The sequence below is a fragment of the Clupea harengus genome, chromosome 6 (genome assembly GCF_900700415.2).
Source record: "Clupea harengus chromosome 6, Ch_v2.0.2, whole genome shotgun sequence".
Classification (NCBI taxonomy): Eukaryota; Metazoa; Chordata; class Actinopteri; order Clupeiformes; family Clupeidae; genus Clupea; species Clupea harengus.
The window spans coordinates 25,608,738-25,628,724 of NC_045157.1; the positions used below are offsets into that span (position 1 = coordinate 25,608,738).

The following is a 19,987-nucleotide window of genomic DNA, read 5'->3' on the forward strand; positions in this document are numbered from 1 at the left end:
TAAGGTTGTGGGAAAAAACCCAAAGCAATTCATTAGTTCTGCCTGCCAATTTTCGGTTGCAATGGCTTGTGTACAAAAATGAACCTTTTACTCGAAAGCAAATGACAACCAAAATGGAGCCCAAATCCACATAAAACCCTTTGATCTAAATGTGCTGCTAATGGAAAAAAAAGTTGGAGGCAAATTCATTACTCTTTCACTGACAAGACAGACGAGATGTTTGTTACATTAAACAATCCTACCCTTTTATCAAGGAGTGGTGGGACAACAAAAAAAGGAGATACAATGAAAAGAATATTCTACACTGTACATTAGCCGCCCATTAAGGAGAAACCACTACTGGGCACAGCTCATCCCCTATCCTCAGATTCCTACCTCTTCCCAATTGGTTGTGAAAGCTTCTAATCGGTTCTGAATTTATTGTTTTATGAGTTCAGGAAGGCAGCTCCATCCCTTATTCCACAGTTGGGCTTGGCCCTAAGGTGTGTGAGGGGTAATAAGTGTCACTAGAGTCATTCTACTCACAGCGCTTCACTCAAAAAGCTAGCACCAAGCAGTACAGCGCCTTTAAGCTCTGCAGATCACCTGAATATACTGAGCAAGGAAACAGGGGAGAAGGATGTAGAGAGAGTGACTAAGAGAGCAAGACAAAGAAGTCAGGGAAAGAAAAGTTAAAATAGGACAAAGGATAAGAAAAGAATGAAAGGAAACTACAGGGAAAAGTTTGTTTTGTGAGAATGAGCAAGACAGAAAGGGAGAAAGAAAGATAGAGAGAAAATCAGTTAAGTGCTCTGATTTTATGAAATTAGTGCGCTAGACAATTATAGTTTAACCTGGTGCAAAAATATTTGCACACCCTGGCTCAAGTTACAACCTGTCTTTATGTCTAAATCTCTAAAAGACTGTGATCAATTCACAGGTCTTTGGTTGCATACCACCCACAAGACAATCTGGAACCTTTGCAACTTGAGCTTGAGAAACTAGGTCAAAAATAAATGACATGGAGATAACAGATTCCAGTCGTCCTCAAGTTGCGCTTTGTCCGTTTTTTGTATCTTTAAAGGATTGAATTAAATCGAACAGTTATTCAATTAAAAATGCAATTTAAATAAACTACTAACAATCTGTCTCACTAACGAATAGGTTTTTCGGTCATAGCCCACTGTTGCTCTTGTTGCTCTCACTTTCAGGGTAAGATTTCCATCCTGTGTTTGTTACTGAATGTGTACTTTAACTTAACGTTTGCATGACAACACATAAAAACTAAATGGTGTGTACAAACCATATTGAATGTTTCCAAACTACAAAATATTTAAGGAACTGAATTTGTAGCACAGATAATGGCAGTTGCTGATGGTTGCCTGCAACCTGGATAAACACAAGGGTCTACATACGAGAGGAACCCACTCCATGTTTCCACACGGGGGTCATAGTATGGGCACTGGAGGTGGCCCAGGGAGTCTCTGCGCCCAGAGAGCCTCCAGCATGCTGAACAGTTCCTGTAGAGGCACGCGGAGCCCCTCCGGCCAGACATTGAGCTCCTGGGCCCAGATGCCAGTCTTGTCCTTCCCTGACAGGGTCCAGGTGAGTTAGGGCTGAGGGGGGCCCGATGGACCTGACTGGACCGGCGGTACTGTCCATAAAGACCATATGATGTCCTGCTGTGGTACACAGCATCAGCTGGTAACAGGTGAGACGAGTTGCGGCGCAGGCACCGAGGTGCACGAATTAAAGGCCGTGGCTGGATGCCCTCTGCCGATGTAGCCTCCAGGCCTTGCAGAAATTCCCAGTCCTTCCAGGAGGTGTTTGCGGTTTGCTCATCCAGGCACGTCTCTGCCCCTTCCTCAAAATCACTGCTGCTATCACTCTGAGATTCAAAGCCTGAGGCGGAAGAGGCATCATCATCATCCTCACACCCCTCCTCCGTCTCCGCCTCATCCACTGGTTGAATGTCTTCCTTCTCTTCGCTCATCTGCACCAGGCTGGCCAGAAGCATGGAGGGCCCGAGCAGATGGGTGTCAATGGTGCGCAGCTTAGCGGCGCGGCGGCGACGCACAGAGAAGCGCGGGCTGAGGCAGGTGGTGGTGGTGGTGCTGGAGCGCCTGCGGCCCATGTGTGGCCTCCTCAGCGGCTTCCCGCCAGAGGCCTGAGGCGTGGAGGGCCGGCGATGGCCCAGTATAGCCACGGGTCCCGGGAGCCCCACGCTCGACCTACGGCGCTGGGTCAAAACGGCGCTAGCCAAGCCCACGCTTGAGCGCCGGCGGGCTTTGCTGGCGGGCACGGCAACACTGGGCCGGCGACACCGGCATGGATCCAGCTTCCGGCGGAAGTGCCGGCGGAAGAACATGTCCATGATGCCAGCCACAGGGTGGACAGATTGATTTGGGTTTCACTTCACTTCACAGGTGGCTGTGGGTGCAAAGATGTCTGTCAGCATAATTTAGCAATCAAAAGGTGTCTAACTGTGGACTGACGAGGGCAGTGCTGCTCTTTTGATCTCATGAACACTAAGGTGTGAATCACCATAACGGATGAATGGCACTTCACCAGAACAAGGCAAAAAATGTGAAGCTTTTAACAATCAATGCTGATTAAGGCAACAGTCAAAGCACTCGGCAAAGACCACATGAATGGAAGTACACAGCTAAACAAACAGTGAATCCTCTTGGCAGTCGTGCAAGTGAACATACAAAATAGCGCAAGCCCTGTAAGGCTATCCACCAGTCGACTACGTGTCCTAGTAAAGTACATGTCCTAGTACAAAGTGCTGCCACTATCTCGGTATCTACACATGATAGTCTGCACAGTCCAGCATCCATCACAAAGCCTGGGACTATTTTCTTTACACCTGAAATCTTCTCAATGACCACATAAGATCAAGTAGACTTGAAAAGTAACCTCGTTCTCAAGTATCCAATTTTAAAGGACAGTTAAATAAATGATTATACAATGTGCAATTAGAACTTATTAGATTCTGACAGGATATTTTAGGATTGTTCTCTGCTCTAAACCACCTTTTCTAGAAAAAGAGTCTGCCAGTCTTACACTTGTATGCCATCTGCAGATACAGTACCTCTGGTATTTGAACAGCTCAGCTCAGAAAGGTCATATAAGCCACAAACAAACACTATGCTATTTCCACTGAGTTTTGAGAGAAGTACTTCTTCAAACACATAGGCCAAAGTTTACTTCCATCTGCAGGGTGCTCACTCTGAATACTAATTAAAAGAGGGGCTGTTCACTGAACAAGATTTTAAAAGTAGCCACATACAGAAAAAGTGACTGATGTGGAAAGACTGTAGTTGAGGATTGTACACTGCTTCCTTTGTGGTCTGGACACCGTTTGCTTGAGAAATGTAGTCACCCCAAAAACACAAGGTTTTTCAATGAGACATTAAAGGAAATGGATAACAATGACATAGTCAGGGAAAGGTTGGTTATATAACTACAGATGAAGTGTCCTACAGGGAAACAATTTGAAAATATTAAGCCTTGCTCACCCCCCTTAGTTCTACACAAACTCCTTCAAAGTCAGATAGAATACTATTATGAGGGCAAGAGAAAGAGAAAGAGAGAGAGACAGAGAGAGAGACAGAGAAAGAGAGAGAGAGAGAGAGAGAGAGAGAGAGAGAGAGAGAGAGAGAGAGAGAGACGGAGCATGCCATAATTAGCCCGAACAGGAAAAGGCTTTAAAAGTTGACAGAAAACCGTCAACATGCCTTTGACTATAGAAGAAGTTCACCGATGAATAGCAAGGAAATGGAAATATCTGGTAAATCATACACATGAGGACATCTCTGTCATGGGACAGTCCATTAGGAAAGTACCCGAATCCAGATTAATTATTTGCAAAAGCACAAACAGTCAGTTTCTTCAACCCAAAGTTGAACATTATTATGGAGAGATAAAAGTCAGATTCATGATTGACACGTCAGCCAAATGTTTCTTCAATTCACATATCATTGTGGATGGCCACAAGATAAATATGCCCATTCTGTTTGCAACATAGAACATTGATTTCACTAACTAGTCGTTTAATTTACTACACATCATTTAAAAGTGAACAGCAGGCAGCGAGCTGAGAGCTAACCGTTCCCGGCTATTAAGGACCTATTACGGGACCTAGCTAGACATCGAGGAGGAAGAGTAATGTACGGGACCTAGCTAGACAAAAGCAGCTGGTGTGGCAGCTGGATTACTTTCAGACCCCTGCAACCTATCAAAATAAGGTTTAGGGATCCGTACTGTGAAATGAAATAAAAAAAAAACCAGATGTTTTACTTTTAATTTCAGTCAATATTCACTAACGTTGTCTGCAAATTGTGCAAAAACACAATAAGCAGAGGCAGGAATATGAAAGCCTAGGCTATCAACAGACAGTTCATAAAGAGAGAGAGAGATGAAAAGTACAGTATGAGCATGTGGAAATGTATTTCATAATTAATTATATGCCAATATTAAATCAATTTGATGCTTTGAAAGTACAATTGCATTGCCAATGAATATTAGGATTGAAAATACAGTATTTGCCCGATTTAACGTGACTTCCTGTATAAACCACGCCCAATTCCAGTTTTATATCCAAATACAAATACAGATGACACTTCTAGCGTCCATTATGATTTGATCTAATTAAAAAGACCATGTTAAGAATGACTGTAAACACACTTTGGTGATTTGGCAATAAACTGAAGAGTAATAACCACTGGTTGCAAAGTTTCGCTTCAACTACAGCTGTGGAAACACATGAACACTTTCATGAGAAAGTACCAATCTCTCTGTTAACACTTACACACATAAGAATATGTTATACACATCAGGAGAGAAGACATCACCCACCATAAACCAACAACATGCAAACACACACACACACACACACACCAACACACACACACAGACACAGACACACACACACACCCTCACATAGTTCAAGGACTTCAGTGAAAAGTGTCTTTGATCTTCATAATTACTTAGTCTGCTCTGAGCATAATGCAGAAATAATGAAATATGGTCTGCAAGCAGTAAACGAAGGTGAGGGAACACGAGCAGGAGGAGAGAACAGGCACGACGAGACCTTTGAATAATCATAGTGAAAGATGAGAGGCTGCTTTTTCACATAGACCTGTGCATTAGTTTCCATAAATCATTTCTGTATACCAGCTATACCAGTGAAAGGCCAAAATCTGCCATAGAGCATATGAGACACATAGAGAGAGAGAGAGCAAGGTGGATAGTGAGAGGATACATGAAAAACCTTCATTCCCAGTCTGAATTTCATGAACAAACAAAATAGGACATGCTAGACAAAAAAATAGGTGATAGGTATTTTTAAGATATCAGTTATTTATGACATCTAAAGCAAAATTTTCAACCAAGATACAAATCACACAGAACTGATGTCATCTAGAGCACACTAAATGCTGGAGGTCCTTAGACTAGTTTGCCTTAGTTTTGCTTGTTGTTACAGGGACAGCAACATAATTGACTCCGAAGCAATACTGTGAGTCTGACTAAAGCCCATTGTTGTGGTAGACATTTTTAATAATGAAAGACACGCAACCACTAATTCATACAGAATGTTTTCAGACCCTTTCAAGTATTCTACACTTTATTAGGTTTCAGACTCATCTTTAAATGGATTAAATTTGTTTATTTCTTATCAATCTACAAACAATATTCCAGGTTTTTGGAATGTTTTGTTAATTTATTAATAAAATACTGAAATAAACTATTTGCATAAGTATTCACACGCGTGGTGCAGCCCACTTCTATCAATAGTCCTTGACATGCTTCTACAACTTGACTAAAGTCCATCTGTGCCTCACTAAAGTCAGTAGACATAAAAGACACACTCCTGTCTATATAAGGTCTCAGTTGATGGTGTTTGTAAAAACCAAAGCCATGAGGTCAAGAGATTTGTATCTCAGGCTGGGGCGAAGGTTTACATTTCAATAAGACAATGACCCAAAGCATACCGCCAAGAAAACACACGAGTGGCTTTGGAAAAACTCTGTGAAAGACTGGGAGTGGCCCAGCCAGAGTCCGGACCTGAACCCAATAGAGCATCTCTGGAGAGACCTGAAAATGGCTGTTCACTGACACACCTCGTCCAACCTGGTTGAGCTTGAACAATTCTGCCCAGAAGAATGGGAGAACATTACAATTGAATGGTGTGGCAATCTTGTAGGATCAAGGACTTGAGGCGGTCATTGCTGCCAAAGGTGCTTTAACCAAGTACTAATTGCCATATGCACTGTCTATCATTTTTTCTTAAAGTGCTTGTGTGGCGTGTTTGGAGACTTTCCTTTCTCCAAAAACACCACCGGAGATTTAGCATACCATATGGCAACTGTAGGTGACTTTATTTTGTCAAAAATAAAAACAATTCTGATGAAAGAGAAAGGATTGAGTCATCATCTTAAGTACAACCAAAACTCTACACACAGCATTGTGTAGGATTACCATAATATCGTCCTGCAGATGTATTTCTCATGGGGCCAAACACATGCTTTTCATCTTTCACAAGTAAATGTTTGTATGGAGGAAACATTAAGTTACCCATTAATTTCATTACAAAATGAAGCAAGTACATGACTCCCAATATTTGGCTTTGTTAATGACTTCAATTTAGCCTATGTTCACCATACTTCTGTAACATGGGCCTATATATGCAGTTGAAAATGTAGATGAGTATCATACTCCAAATGTCATTGTCTATAAAAAAAGTACTCTTTGTGACGAGATAATAAACTGTCCATTACATTTACTTTGGTCTAAAAACCCTCAAGATTTGGCAATGTTAAGGCAATTGTTAACCTGTCAATAATGAGAATTGAAGGAAATGAAATCAACAGTGACTGAGCCAATTAGGGTAATATCTCAGAAAAATTGTGAGAAACATTATCAAAAAATACTCAATTTGATTTGATTGGATTAAAGAAAGTTCAAATAGATTTGTTAACTACCAGTAGCCAAATATGCTTCATTTGCTTGTTTTATTAAGAGTGTGTATGTTGGCCAGAAGCATGTCATTTTTAGTGTTGGCATTTTTACACTTCCTGGTACCAAAGAAAAAATCTCTATGGAAAAATGAACAGGTGTTTGCAAAATCTCCAAAAATAAGGTGTGAGTGAAATGACGCCAGGAAAAAAACCTAAATCCAAAGCGCTTGGTCTTTTGTAGCTATCTGTTATGAAACTTAATGTTACAGTTCTAGCACCTGAAACATCTGATTTATTCTATGCAACACGTTGCGGCCAAGAAAGCCTCAGGGAATCGGTGTGTTTTGGGGAACTATGGTTAGCTTCTGCTCCCCTTGTAAAATAACACATCAGCTGTCACATCAGCTAAGTGACCTGCTGTATAGCGAGTTATTTTTCGCTGTGAGCAGAGGGATAACAACAGACATATTATGAAGATATAATGTGTCTACAGTCTATACGGAGACGACAGACATGTGCGTTTTATCAAACAGAATTGAATGCAGGGTCTCTCAAGCAGTTATTTAACTACCAAAGACGTATTTTGTTGATTTTCCAAAACCCTGTTCATTCAGGGATTTTTTTAATTTATTTTTTACAAACAGGAACTTGCGAAAATACATATCTGCAGCATACAAAATGACAACTGTCACTTACATACTCGATTAGTAGAGGCAACTTTCTGCATGGTGTCTGTGCAGGACCGGCCCTGACAGTGTTGGAGCCCTAGGCACGTTTTTACTTTGGCGCATAGTATAAAATGCACTGCAGCACTGACACAAGTGATTATTATATCGCCCTTTGATGTTTTTAAATTAAACAAAAACTACATGCCAAACAGTTAGCTCTAACCAAACCAAATATTACTACCACATACGACATCAAGAATGCAATGGCATCTTTCAAAACTACAATTGCATAATGAAATGCAAATTGCCAGGGACCAACGTAGCTGAAATGTTAAATAACAGGACACCACTACATCTCACAAACCCAACATTGTTTGTCATGTTGTGTGGTACCTTGTCGGAATGCAAAAACATGGGGATATTTCCATCTCATTTGGTCGGTAATAGGTTGCGGTTACGTCAGAGGGGATTCTCTCTGAAAACACAGGTCCTCCACAAAGTTAAACAAGACTAAACAGGTGACAAAATATGGTAGACATAAGGACTGGAAAGAATCCTCTCTTCCCCAACTCGATGTTTCAAATGTAAACAATTCTTCTGACTATGTTTACCCACACACATTCTGTTGGAAGGCTGCAACAGAGGCAGATATTGTCCTTCAAATATTTGGCAAAGCGTGAAGGGTAAATTACATTTCACTTAAGTGCACAGGGACTTTTAGACACTTAAAGAGAATGCTTAGTTGTTGTTGCAGAGGCACCAAAGCAGGTTTCAACAAAAGAGAGGACCACAGCACTGACTGAAGGCTGTGACTTGGTTGAGCTACCTCATATTTATTAAAATGGGAGTCAGAGGTTAAAGGAGATTAGGAGGGTCTGATGTGAGACTAGCATGGCAATGCACTATTTATAGAAGCCTGTTCTGTTTATGGCAATCTCCTTTGCCATCCGTGGCTGCCTCTGGGCTCCTCACTACACTGCTCGTCACGGATCAAAGTCAAAGTGGTGCCATGCTGCTCCACAGAGAATGAAAAATATTAACTGCCTCAAACCCAGGAAACCCACCTGGCAGGTCATCACCGTGGTAACAGGAGGAGGTTAACCTTGATGACCGAGTCCTTGCTGTCGGAAGTCACGATGTGAGGTGACCAGAGTCCATAACAGCTCAGCCAGTCAGGAAACAAGACTTTGAAGAAAGAATTCCCCTTGTGGAAGAGTTGCCTGCAGGTAGCCATAACGGTGGCTGTAATCGTGTGATGAGGTCTATTTGAGCTATTTTGTTGTTTAACATGGTCATTTTTTTCAAGTCCATTCTTAAAAGGACATTTCTGTTCAGTTCAGTTTACAGCATGTTGTTTTTTTAATTTATATATATATATATATATATATAATAATTTGTATATATAAGAATGTAATAATTAACACAAAAAAGTTGAAGTAAGATCTAAGGAATATGAATACATGGTATTGCTGGTCACAAGCTCAAAGCTAGTGCACTCAGCAGATGATGCATTACTATCCGCTAAACCAGTGGTGACATACGACATCCAGTTAGCCCGGCAGGGTCACAGTCTAATATGACCTCCATCCCCACAGAGAGTTCAAACTGGTAAGTCTATGTTGCATCTTGTCTCCCATGGGGTGATTTCTCAGAGCATGGGAATGGAGAACTCAGTAAATCAACTCTGGTGCGTGAACTTGAACCGAAGTGTGTCACGTTAGACAATCTAAATGTTAAGGACCGTTAAAAGATTGTGTAAAACATTTTTGATGAACACTGTGTTTAAGGTGGTAAAAAACATATGGGAGTTTGGACATAATTGGAGAAACAGAGATAATTTGGTAGAGACAGAGGAGGAAATAAACTCACTGGGTGAGTATAAATTATACATGTATGGACTGCTGCTAAAAAGGCAAACTGAGAAACTGTGATCACAGCAGGTTTTTTTTTAATGCAACTGCAAATGAAGGCACTCAGCTGTGAGCCAGACATCTTGCATAATGCAAATACAAAAATGTAACTCTTTTGGCAGAGTACTGCCTTTACAGTATATCGAAAATGAATTTGTGCTGTATATTAATAATAGTTAGTGTCACTCCTTGTTACTCCTATGGGTACAACAGGATATATTACTGTTTCTAGGATGGATTCTGAGAGTGGAAAAAAGCATTTATTACAAGTCAAGTAAATATTTACATGTTAAGTGAACAGCAGACCCTGGAAATTAAATAAACTATACTTGTTCCTCCCACATGGTGACAGACAATGGGATGTGTTTGATATCAAATGTTGCATTTCTGTTCTGTAAACACTTCAGTCACATGAGGATACAAACAGTCACTAAAAGTAAACTCTTGCTCTCACTGGCATCAAAATAAAGGTCAGGCTGAGCACTTAAGTAGGATCTTAAGTAGGTGTGATGGCACAGCCATGGGGCTTTGCTCTGACCCCAAATCTCCTTACTGAGAGGTGAAACCACGAGGGAACCATCGGAGTGTGATTTGCATGGAGGTGTTGCAAAAGCTTTTGAGTGATCTCTGAATATGCAATCTGGCTGAGGACAGAGGCAGTAGATTGTGGCTCTGCATAAATGAACCCTGAGGAACAGCCACCTAAATACAGCATAATTCCAAGAAATGTCCCTTACTTTCTTTTCATTCCAAACATCTACTACCCTGTGGTCACCAACTCCATTAAACGTGCATGTATCTGCCTTGTGTGCACTAACCTTATAAGCTTTAATACGTTCAGAGTTTATTTCACCAACATCAAACACTGGCTGACTAGGTCTACTGTTTTCTTTTCTAGAAACAGCTTCCAAACTTGAAAATTCCTTCTGACTATGCAGTGATGTGTTTGGACACTGAACAGGGATCAGTGGCTCAGAGCAGATTTTTCCAATGCAACCAGTCAGGGTTAAGGACGTTGATTACTTGTTCTGGATCACTGCCCTGTTGTTCGGGGCTTGTATGTCCCACTGCCAGTAAATTACAGGGAGCACGTCCATCTCCCATGTGAGGCCTGTTTTAATTAACAGACCTCACATAGAGTCATATGCAGTGCTGCTTCATGTCCTATCTGACTCTATACAGACCCTTTTGTGGATGTGCAAAAGTAAGGATATCAACAAAAAAAGGCAATAAACAACACCTTTAAAGCAGCAATAAGTAGTTCTGTTCCAAAACTAGCAAGCTAAACCTTGCCAGATAGAAGCTTGCCAACACACAAACTGGCAGTATAGCTTGAAATGCCATGCTGTGGAAGCTTTTCTTCCATTTTTGCCAGGTGTTCCAGCCCGGAACACAGAACTACATAGTGCATATCCTGGATGGCTAGTGGGAAAGACACAGGTGTTTATCTATCCTTCACATGACCATATGCTATCAAAATGAATTTGAGGATGGTACCAAAACCAGTTGCCTATAAAAACATACCTATAAAAAGTGTCAAATTGTTGCATAGTTTTGCTTTAAGGCCTTAGTTTGGGTGCAAAAACTCAAGGGAAAATGGTCTATTCCGGCTGGGCAGGTTCAAAGGGATGTGGCTGGGGCATTTGAACAGGTTTGAAAAGCTACAAGTTATCCCTTATAAAAGGGCTCATGGTGAACACTGTCCAGAACTCACAATGATATTGATATCTTCTTACATTGTAATCATGTCTGATGCATTCAGTTTAAAGGGATTGTTCGACAATGCTATTGGTAGGCTTTAAACTTTCACTGTTTAACTTCAGCTTGGTCTCTGCCCACTTAATGCCTTTTACCGCTCTTTCTAAAGCATGTCCTTTTTGTCCGCATGCGCTGGCATTTTCAAATTCCCTTAGTGAAGAAAACACTGTTAAATATTTCTATAGGCTCCCTTCATTTGTTTTATCCTTAAAGGTGCTATGTGTGTAGGATTTTAGAATGAATTAACTAGAAATAGCAACAGAATACAAAATACGCCTATGCACGATTTCCAGATATCAACAAAAGTTAGCATGCTAATCAGCTAACCCTGGCATGTCCTCTCGCCTAATACAACGTTGTATTTCAAGAGGCACTAGAGAGTCACTGTAGCAAAAACAGCAAGGCATAAGCCCACACAGTCAGGAATGGTTATTTTAATCGCTAAAATCCCATTTCAAAGGCTGAAATAATGACATTAATGTTAAAGTGTTTGTTACTTCGTGGAGAATTGGAATCCAAGAGAAAATCACATTTTTGAACTGCGGAGCTTCAATCCATTTTCAGCAAACACATGTACAAACATAGTAATACAGTGCCCCCAATCTGCTTCAGCCAACAGGTAGTCAGGCTTACATATAGCCCCTTTAAATGCATTCTATATTTTAGGAAAAGTAGGAAAACAGTTTTTTTATAAAAAAAAAAAATATATAGAATGAAATGTACTATACTATATATATATATATATATATATATATATATATATATGAAATGCATGAACACATTGGTTGACAAAGACGCAGGTCCCACAATTAAATGACTGTCTGTTTGTGGGCTCATGTCTTATAGATTGGTGCTACTTGCTCGTACCCCGCTCTTAGTGGGCAATCACACCAGAAATAACTAAGTGTAAGCAGAAGTGGCAAAGCATTAATGCAATGGTCCCACCATAATGGGATGACTCAGACACAGTGGTTGCTAAGTGATGATCAATTTCTTCTTCTGTGATTCCCACCACTCCAGATGTCCCACCCTATTTAGAACCTAACAGGTGGGCATTGGCGCATTGAGCATTGCATCACGCTTTGCTGCTGGCACTTTGTGATGTCCAGTGTGACCGGCACCTTATGCTAGTGGTTCCACTGCTGAGTCATAGCAAACAATAGAGTAGACAGTCTTCCACTTCTCCTGCTACCACAACTGGTCAGTTTGGTCAATTCTTAAGGCTCTGTTCATGAATTTAAATAAGGAAAGTAACTTCTGTAACTTTTGCATGTGACATTTCGGTCCTAGGTGCTACTGCTACTTAACAGGCTAGCTAGATAGACACAGAACCATTTTTAGCACACTAGAGTGTCTAAGGTTGGGTGTCTAAGGTTGCCAACTCTACAATCAGCATCTGATGCCAACCTGGGGACATTGGGGATGCATCATTCCTGTTGCCTTATTAGATATAAGGCTCTTAATATTTTGTATGCTACTACCTGTCCAATTTAAAAACGTAACATATGAAATAACATTTACAAACTTTGCTGAAGACTAAGAAAAGCTTTATTGTCCAAAATCTGCACCTGTGCCTACATATTCCCAAAAGCTATTGGATTCTGCCAACGGAACGACTGGCTTTCCTTCGGGGAACCCCACACAACTTGACAAAAGTCCATGAAAATAAATATGTACATAAAATATGTACACACCGAAGTACATTAGAAACAACTGATATCACATAGCCCAGTTAACACTGTAATTGTAAGGATGGCAGAGGTTGAGTAGCATGGCGAGTTTCTAAAATAGGGGTCTAGGATGAAGTTCCTTCCCTGGGAGAAAAAAAAAAAAAAGAGTGCAGTGGAAAGCCAACATTGACTTGTGTGACTGGAGTCAAAATCTGCTGTGCTATAAATATACACCTTGTCCTTGTCCACCTTTGTCCAACAGCATGATTAAAGCACAGTTTGTTTGTGGAACCCCTAACTCAAACTGTCAACAAAGGCAGCAAACGACTAAGATAGCTCTCAGAATCTGCTTTGTAAATGTTTTGCTTTCAACCAGCACATGAGGATCAGGTTTCAAAACATCATACGAGACATTATCAATGGCAATGAAATGTCTATCAGTTATGAACTACAACGTTATATATTTTTATGGTGTAACAGGACAGAGCGGTACACATTATATGACCAGAGGATGTCAAGATACTGTCTATCTTCCCTACTTCCTCTCTATATTTTGTATGTGATCTTGGGGGTGTTCTTGTACACAGACAGTAAATAGAGATACAGTAACGTCACAGCTCTCTTGGGTGTAATAATCCCAGTACTGTACAATGCAGAGCCACGGTCTTACAAATGTCTTTCCCCAATCCCTTAGATGGGAGAACGTCTGACATTTGCTACACATTAGATAATCCATCTAATGTGATACACGTTTTACACAAACTATCCCTGCAGGAAAGTCAGCACTTTCTGTTTAGAGCAGAAGGGCGAGGAGGATGTGCACAAGGTCCACCGCTGGAATCAAACCAAACTTTGTGAACGTTATGTTTCAAAACAAATGTTGAAGAGCAGCAGGAGCAGGAGAGATAAGTCAGTACTTAGAAGTAGCAGTACTGAGACGGAACAGTGCAAACTCAAATTTAGTTCATGAGCACATTGCTGGGTCATTGTACGATCTCACAGATAAGTGTGAAGTTGCTCACATGCATGCATCAACATCTCAGCCCTCTACCCTGTGTCCAGAGACCAAGAGAGACAGCACTGCGCCCTGCCATGAGACTAATGCACATAAAGAATTCAACAGTGATAGTCTACAATAAAGAATTATGAAGATTTTATACAACCTGGCAGAAGGCAAAGAAGAGTAATCCAGAGTCTGTGCTAATCTGTGCTAAATAGTGTAATGTTCACTTCATGTGATGAGAGAGAGAGAGAGAGAGAGAGATGAAAACGACTGTAGCTACAGTTAGGCTAGGTTTGGAACTGCCACAGTCAGTCAGCCGTGGCTGAAGTAGGAGTGTCTGGAGGGGAGGGGGAAAAGAGCGACAGAGCAACAGTGTGCATGAGAAAAAGAGAGAGAGGGAGCAAAGGAGAGAGAGCTAAAGAAAGCAAGGGAGGGGGCGGGGTGTAAGCATTAAAATAAACCCAGTAATGGAGCACGCTTCCTCCATTCAGTGCAGACTGTTCACATGCAGCTGCATGGCAATTGTCTTTTTTCTCTTTCATGTCTGGTCTATGTCTTTTCTAAAATTGTCAAAGATAATGTACTTAAAATATTTGGTGATCAACCTGATGGCATGGAATCTTTGAAATCTCTGAAGCAAATGGTTTAAAAACGGCTTTCAGTTGAACTGAGATGAACAAAGATACTTAGATGTTTCTCAGAGACCAGAGGCTGATGTGTCCCTAACCATCATGGCTAGCCCACAAGCAAGGTTAAGCCAGTGCCATTTCATGTTTTGCCACACACACGCATGCAAACATGAGCATGCACCCACACAGTGGAACGGCTGGGTGGATTAACACACTGTGCATAACCTCCCCATAGAGATGGCGAGGGTCAAAGGGTAAAGGGAGTATGGAGGAGCCCACAGCAGAAGCCACATCCTCAGAGGGCACAGTAGAATGAGAAAGAGTATTAGTGGACCTGAGGCAGAAATGACAGAATATGGAGAGACAGTGTATTATAGTAGCTATATACTGTGTGTGTGTGTGTGTGTGTGTGTGTGTGTGTGTGTGTGTGTGTGTGTGTGTGTGTGTGTGTGTGTGTGTGTGTATATATATATATATATATATATATAGACTAGTTGTGAAATACTCTAAGAATGCTACTATGATAAAACATCCTATTGACTGATAGAATACATTGTGAATTTGAATATATGCCCACATAAAATGTATGGATTAAATCATCATTTCATGTATTGGAACGTCTGGGGGGATATTTATTCTGCACACGGATACAAACACCAATAAACACAAACACGATTTGAGGATGTCTTATCTGGCTTTGGGCGCATCGTCACTCCTACCCTGGCCCTGCCACTGAGCCTGTGTGGGGGAAGAGTGCCAGGACACTGCTAATATAGATAAGCCCTCTCGGCCACTATGGCATCCCCATGCCCCTGATGTCTGACTTGACACCCTAAACCCTCCCTTCTCAAACAAACCCACAGCCTGCTGTCTCGGCAGCAGTGTGGGTGACAGTGACACACTGCTCTGCAACTTTGGCCTGGCACGAGGCCCGCCTGCATCCGACAGGCGAGATGAGTCACTCAGACAGTTACAGACGTACTCACAAGCCACCGACGGTGTGGGCCAACCACACTATATCTACATGGGGGCTGCATTGACATGGCGCAGAAGAACCAATGCTGTAGGAAAGAGATGAAGGGGCCAAAAAACCACAAGTCACATCAACAAGTGATGTGAAACGTGCTGAGGCATTACATGCACAATAAGGGCCTTGTGTAAGAATAGGCTCAAGAATAGGCTTGCTTTGTTGCACTTTTTATAACGTTTTACAAAAGACGTAAATTACCCCTAGTGCTTCATATGTTACTGCTAGTTTAAAAAAAAAATGAGCACTGCATGCATACAATCCGACCAACAAAACTGACAGCAACCACTTCACATCACAGAAGTCAGCAGAAGGTTTGGTTTGAAACACCTTGGTTACCGGAAAATGAAACTGTGTTTGTATGCACTCACTAGACTGTGTGTTTGTGTGTGTTTGTGTGTGTTTGTGTGTGTTTGTGTGTGTTTGTGTGTGTTTGTGTGTGTTTTGTGTTTGTGTGTGTCTGTCTGTGTGGGTTGTGGAAAAACCTGAGCTATGATTTGGTGCTACAGAAAACTACTGTTAAGCCTGTGCATGATGGACACTTCAAGCCTTCATTTAAAATCATGTCCAAAATATGGAAATAGCCTTCATAGCTTGTCAATTACAGCCACTTTAAGCATCCCCTGGGGTGAGAGGTCTGTAAACCAGCCTTTCATAATTTCAAAGACTTAAATACAGGCACATATGACAGGCAAATAAGAGAGATTTTTTTTAGGTCACATCTTGAGGAAGGGAGCAGGCAGGGGTAAGAGATTGTGTGAGTCACACTTAGTACGCCTCGAGGCTAGGAGATATGGGGCTTTGGGTCTCAGATTGACTGAGATGCAGCAAGTAAGCGAGATATTTGGTATGCCTGTGAGTCAACAGGAAAAACAAACCTACAGAAAAATTGCTTTTTTTGAAGGTGGGCGTTAAGCATCGGTGAATGTAATGAATTGAGAGGGGTCAGCTTAAGGTTTGTACACGAAAGCTCCCTGACACCCACACACACACACACACACACACACATCTCCCCTTACCACTAGGCCCCCACCACTTCCCTTGCCGGTGGCAATGGGGGGGGTTTCATCTCCTTGGCAGTTACGCCACCTGTGCTCCCTACACTTGCCAATCTTCGCCCTCCGCTTGTCACCATAACAGAAAGGAGAGGGTGTTGATAGCCGTTGCATGTCCCTCCTGGCATGACAATCATGTCTGTCCCCCGTCTCCAGTCACCAGACAGGCAAGCTATGTAAATGATCAGGCCAATGTGCAGTGTGACGTAGAGAGAGTAGTCCCAACCCATGGTGTTGTCCCTCAGCCTCCATACCCTCTAAGGAGCACCACTGTGAGAAGGCTTCCAGCCTCTCTCCACCAGTGGGTGCCAGATTATGAGGCTGTTGTGACAGCGTTGGCCCAGGGTTGTGAAGACTAACAGAGCTGCACAACTGGGGAGAGAAAAATAGCACTGTGTTATGACAGTGGTAGAGAGAGCACTGTGTGGTACAGATAGCACTGTGTTATGACAGTGGTAGAGAGAGCACTGTGTGGTACAGATAGCACTGTGTTATGACAGTGGTAGAGAGAGCACTGTGTGGTACAGATAGCACTGTGTTATGACAGTGGTAGAGAGAGCACTGTGTGGTACAGATAGCACTGTGTTATGACAGTGGTAGAGAGAGCACTGTGTGGTACAGATAGCACTGTGTTATGACAGTGGTAGAGAGAGCACTGTGTGGTACAGATAGCACTGTGTTATGACAGTGGTAGAGAGAGCACTGTGTGGTACAGATAGCACTGTGTTATGACAGTGGTAGAGAGAGAGAAAAGAAGGGCAGCGAGGTGAGGTCTATAGGTTGTCCATATTTAACCATGTGTTAGCGTCAAGATTCTGGGCCAATATGCTCTTCAACTTCATTCAACTCAAAGGTCCACCCGTTGTCCCTTGCAAGTCCTTGATTATATCATTTCCCACACAACAAATAATAATTAATGGTAAATATATTTTACTTTCTGTACTAATATGTGTAACATAAATGAAATTTCCCTAAACCTAGGGAGACAATATTTTTTCGAGTGTGGGAGAGGAAATATGAAGAGTGTATTTAGTACCAGGAAAGAGAACAGGAAGTGTTTGGATGACTAATGTCAGGTGTGTAGGATTAGGACTGTAAGGAACAGCACAAGCTAGAGTAACGAACATGAACATATGAGGAAGTGCGCTAACAATTACAGTGAGTTCTTAAAAACTAGTGACACCACCTGATGACACTGCCTCAAATACCAGTGTACACAAGCAATATGGCTTAACTTTTGACAAATGACTATGTTACTACTTAAATAAACAATAATATTAGAATAAAAGCAGTCAAGGGCTCACATGCTTTTTCTTGTAGCTGAAAAGGAATTACAGCACTTCTCTAATGAGACTGCTTTCTCTCTGAACCAAGTTTATACAAACACGTGACAAACAACGGACAATGTCTTGACAAAATGTACACATCTCCCAAGAGGAAATGATAAAGTAAAGGTAATGAGCAAATCTAACAGTTGGTATGACAATGCCATTATCTTTGTGAAAGGCTTCGCACACTGCATACAAATGGATGTAAGACAGCCTATGAGGCACTTTTTTTTTTTTACAGGCAACTGAAAATAATCTAAACTGTGGACTGAGTGACTGATAATGAGCCAGTTCACTGCCACGTACAGTGCTCTCCCCATGACAGTTCTGTTGTCATCTAGATCTGGGCCTCCTGGCCGAATTCAACTATGGTAGGCATATTTTCAAATGTACAGACGAAACCTGAGTGCTCATTCAGGAGCTCAGGTCCTCTGTCTGGCCTTCTGGTTTCCACTTCAAACCACACACATCTTTTACCTATTATTTATCGTAGCATTTTCAATTAATTGGTGGGAATTTAAAACTGCTTAACAGATCAAGCTGATGCCAGAGTATCAGCTTTCTGGAGCTGAGTGGAATGCAGCAGTGCTCAGAGCGCTGTGGTGGCAGAGGGCCGCTTTTGTTAAGACTGGATGTGTGATTGGGATCAAAGTGAGCACAGACACTTGAGGACTAACAATAGCACACAGTAACCCAGCTGGACTTACTTCAGCGGGTTATTGGCAAAGACCCATACAGGTACACTTGCTGGTTGCCATGGAGCTTGGTATGGCAACCTTACAACATGAACCTAATACTAATTGAATCTCCTTGTGATTGTAAATCGTCATCATGTAATTTGTCCTTGCCCAACTCAGAGTGGTACGAATCCTAGAGTGATAAAATATCTAAATGTGAAACAATGTGATTGCAACATCATTTGTGAGCACATCAGTAGGTAAAGAATGCACCATCAGAATTCTTACATCTGTTGCTGTTTTAGTTGTCAATTGTCACTGCAACATACAAATTATTCTGTGTGAAAATTGTACAAGTTAAACCGTTCACATTTCAACTAAGATACCACAGCGTCTCAGTAACTGTAATGACATTATGTGAATTTTACAAAATTAAAATCATTGTGGAGGGAACCTAATTCATTAACATACTGAGGGTAAAGTGACCAGTAAGGCCTGTGGGCCATCTAGTGGATAGTATACATCACTACAACCATCCAGCACTCTAGATCACAACCACATTCAGTTACAACTCTAGAGACCTTCAAATCAGTATGGACAAACTTCAGCTAAAACACATGCAGGACAGCAGAGGAAATATTAAGGCAGGGTAGACTGGAAAATATCTAAAGTTACTCCAAGGTGCGTTCCTCCTCCACTGTAATGTTTTCATAAGAACATTAACCACATCTATCTTAACGGTCACACCTTTATGCCTGAATAATTATTTTCAGCATATTTCCAACCTTAACAATAACCTATATTCTCACCCATTATTTCTATCTTATGAACAAATACTGTTGTGTTGTGTGTGTACTGGTCACTGAAGGTGGCATGAACATTAATGGTGCAGTCCGCGATTTTTGTCAGATTGCAGTTTCAGCAAAACTGGTGTTTGTCCACGGTCCTGGAAAACAAATAAAGTGGCTTGGACTGTGCCATACACTATTCCAACCAATCAACACGTCGCATCCGGAGCATGGAAGGGAGGGGAGTAATCTGGTGGGCTGTTGAGCTCAACGATCAGCAATCTTTTACCAGAATAGCAGACTGTAATGGAAGGAATTAGTATTAAACCAAAGCACCAATGCAATCAGCAATAACTCTGAGTGCTCACTCAGAAGCACACTCTGCAAGTGTCAGGATTTTCACAGGCTGATAATATAATCAATGGCAGTAATCCCAAAATTGATTTACTGGGCCAAAATGGAAGAGCCAGTAGCTTTATTTAGACCTGTGTTAGGTTCAGCCTCTCACTGGATATCTGTATCCATCCTATATA

General features: G+C 41.6%; 1 protein-coding gene across 12 annotated transcripts in view; it reads right to left on the reverse strand.

The window, feature by feature from the left end:
* Positions 1–19,987, reverse strand: part of dgkza (diacylglycerol kinase, zeta a) — a 123,662-nt gene that overhangs the window by 58,038 nt on the left and 45,637 nt on the right. Inside the window, exons 1-2 of one of the 12 annotated variants that reach the window (XM_031569545.2) lie at positions 14,111–14,914; positions 1,395–2,409 (exon numbers count right to left, since the gene is read on the reverse strand). The exons of 5 other annotated variants lie outside the window; for them this stretch is intronic. In XM_031569545.2, the coding sequence (XP_031425405.1) occupies positions 1,395–2,353 (959 nt within the window). In that variant the 5' untranslated portion in view covers positions 2,354–2,409; positions 14,111–14,914. Of the gene's footprint in view, positions 1–1,394; positions 2,410–14,110; positions 14,943–19,987 lie in introns of those variants that run through there. 6 more of the 12 variants (XM_031569543.2, XM_031569544.2, XM_031569547.2 and 3 more) reach the window with 6 other exon arrangements.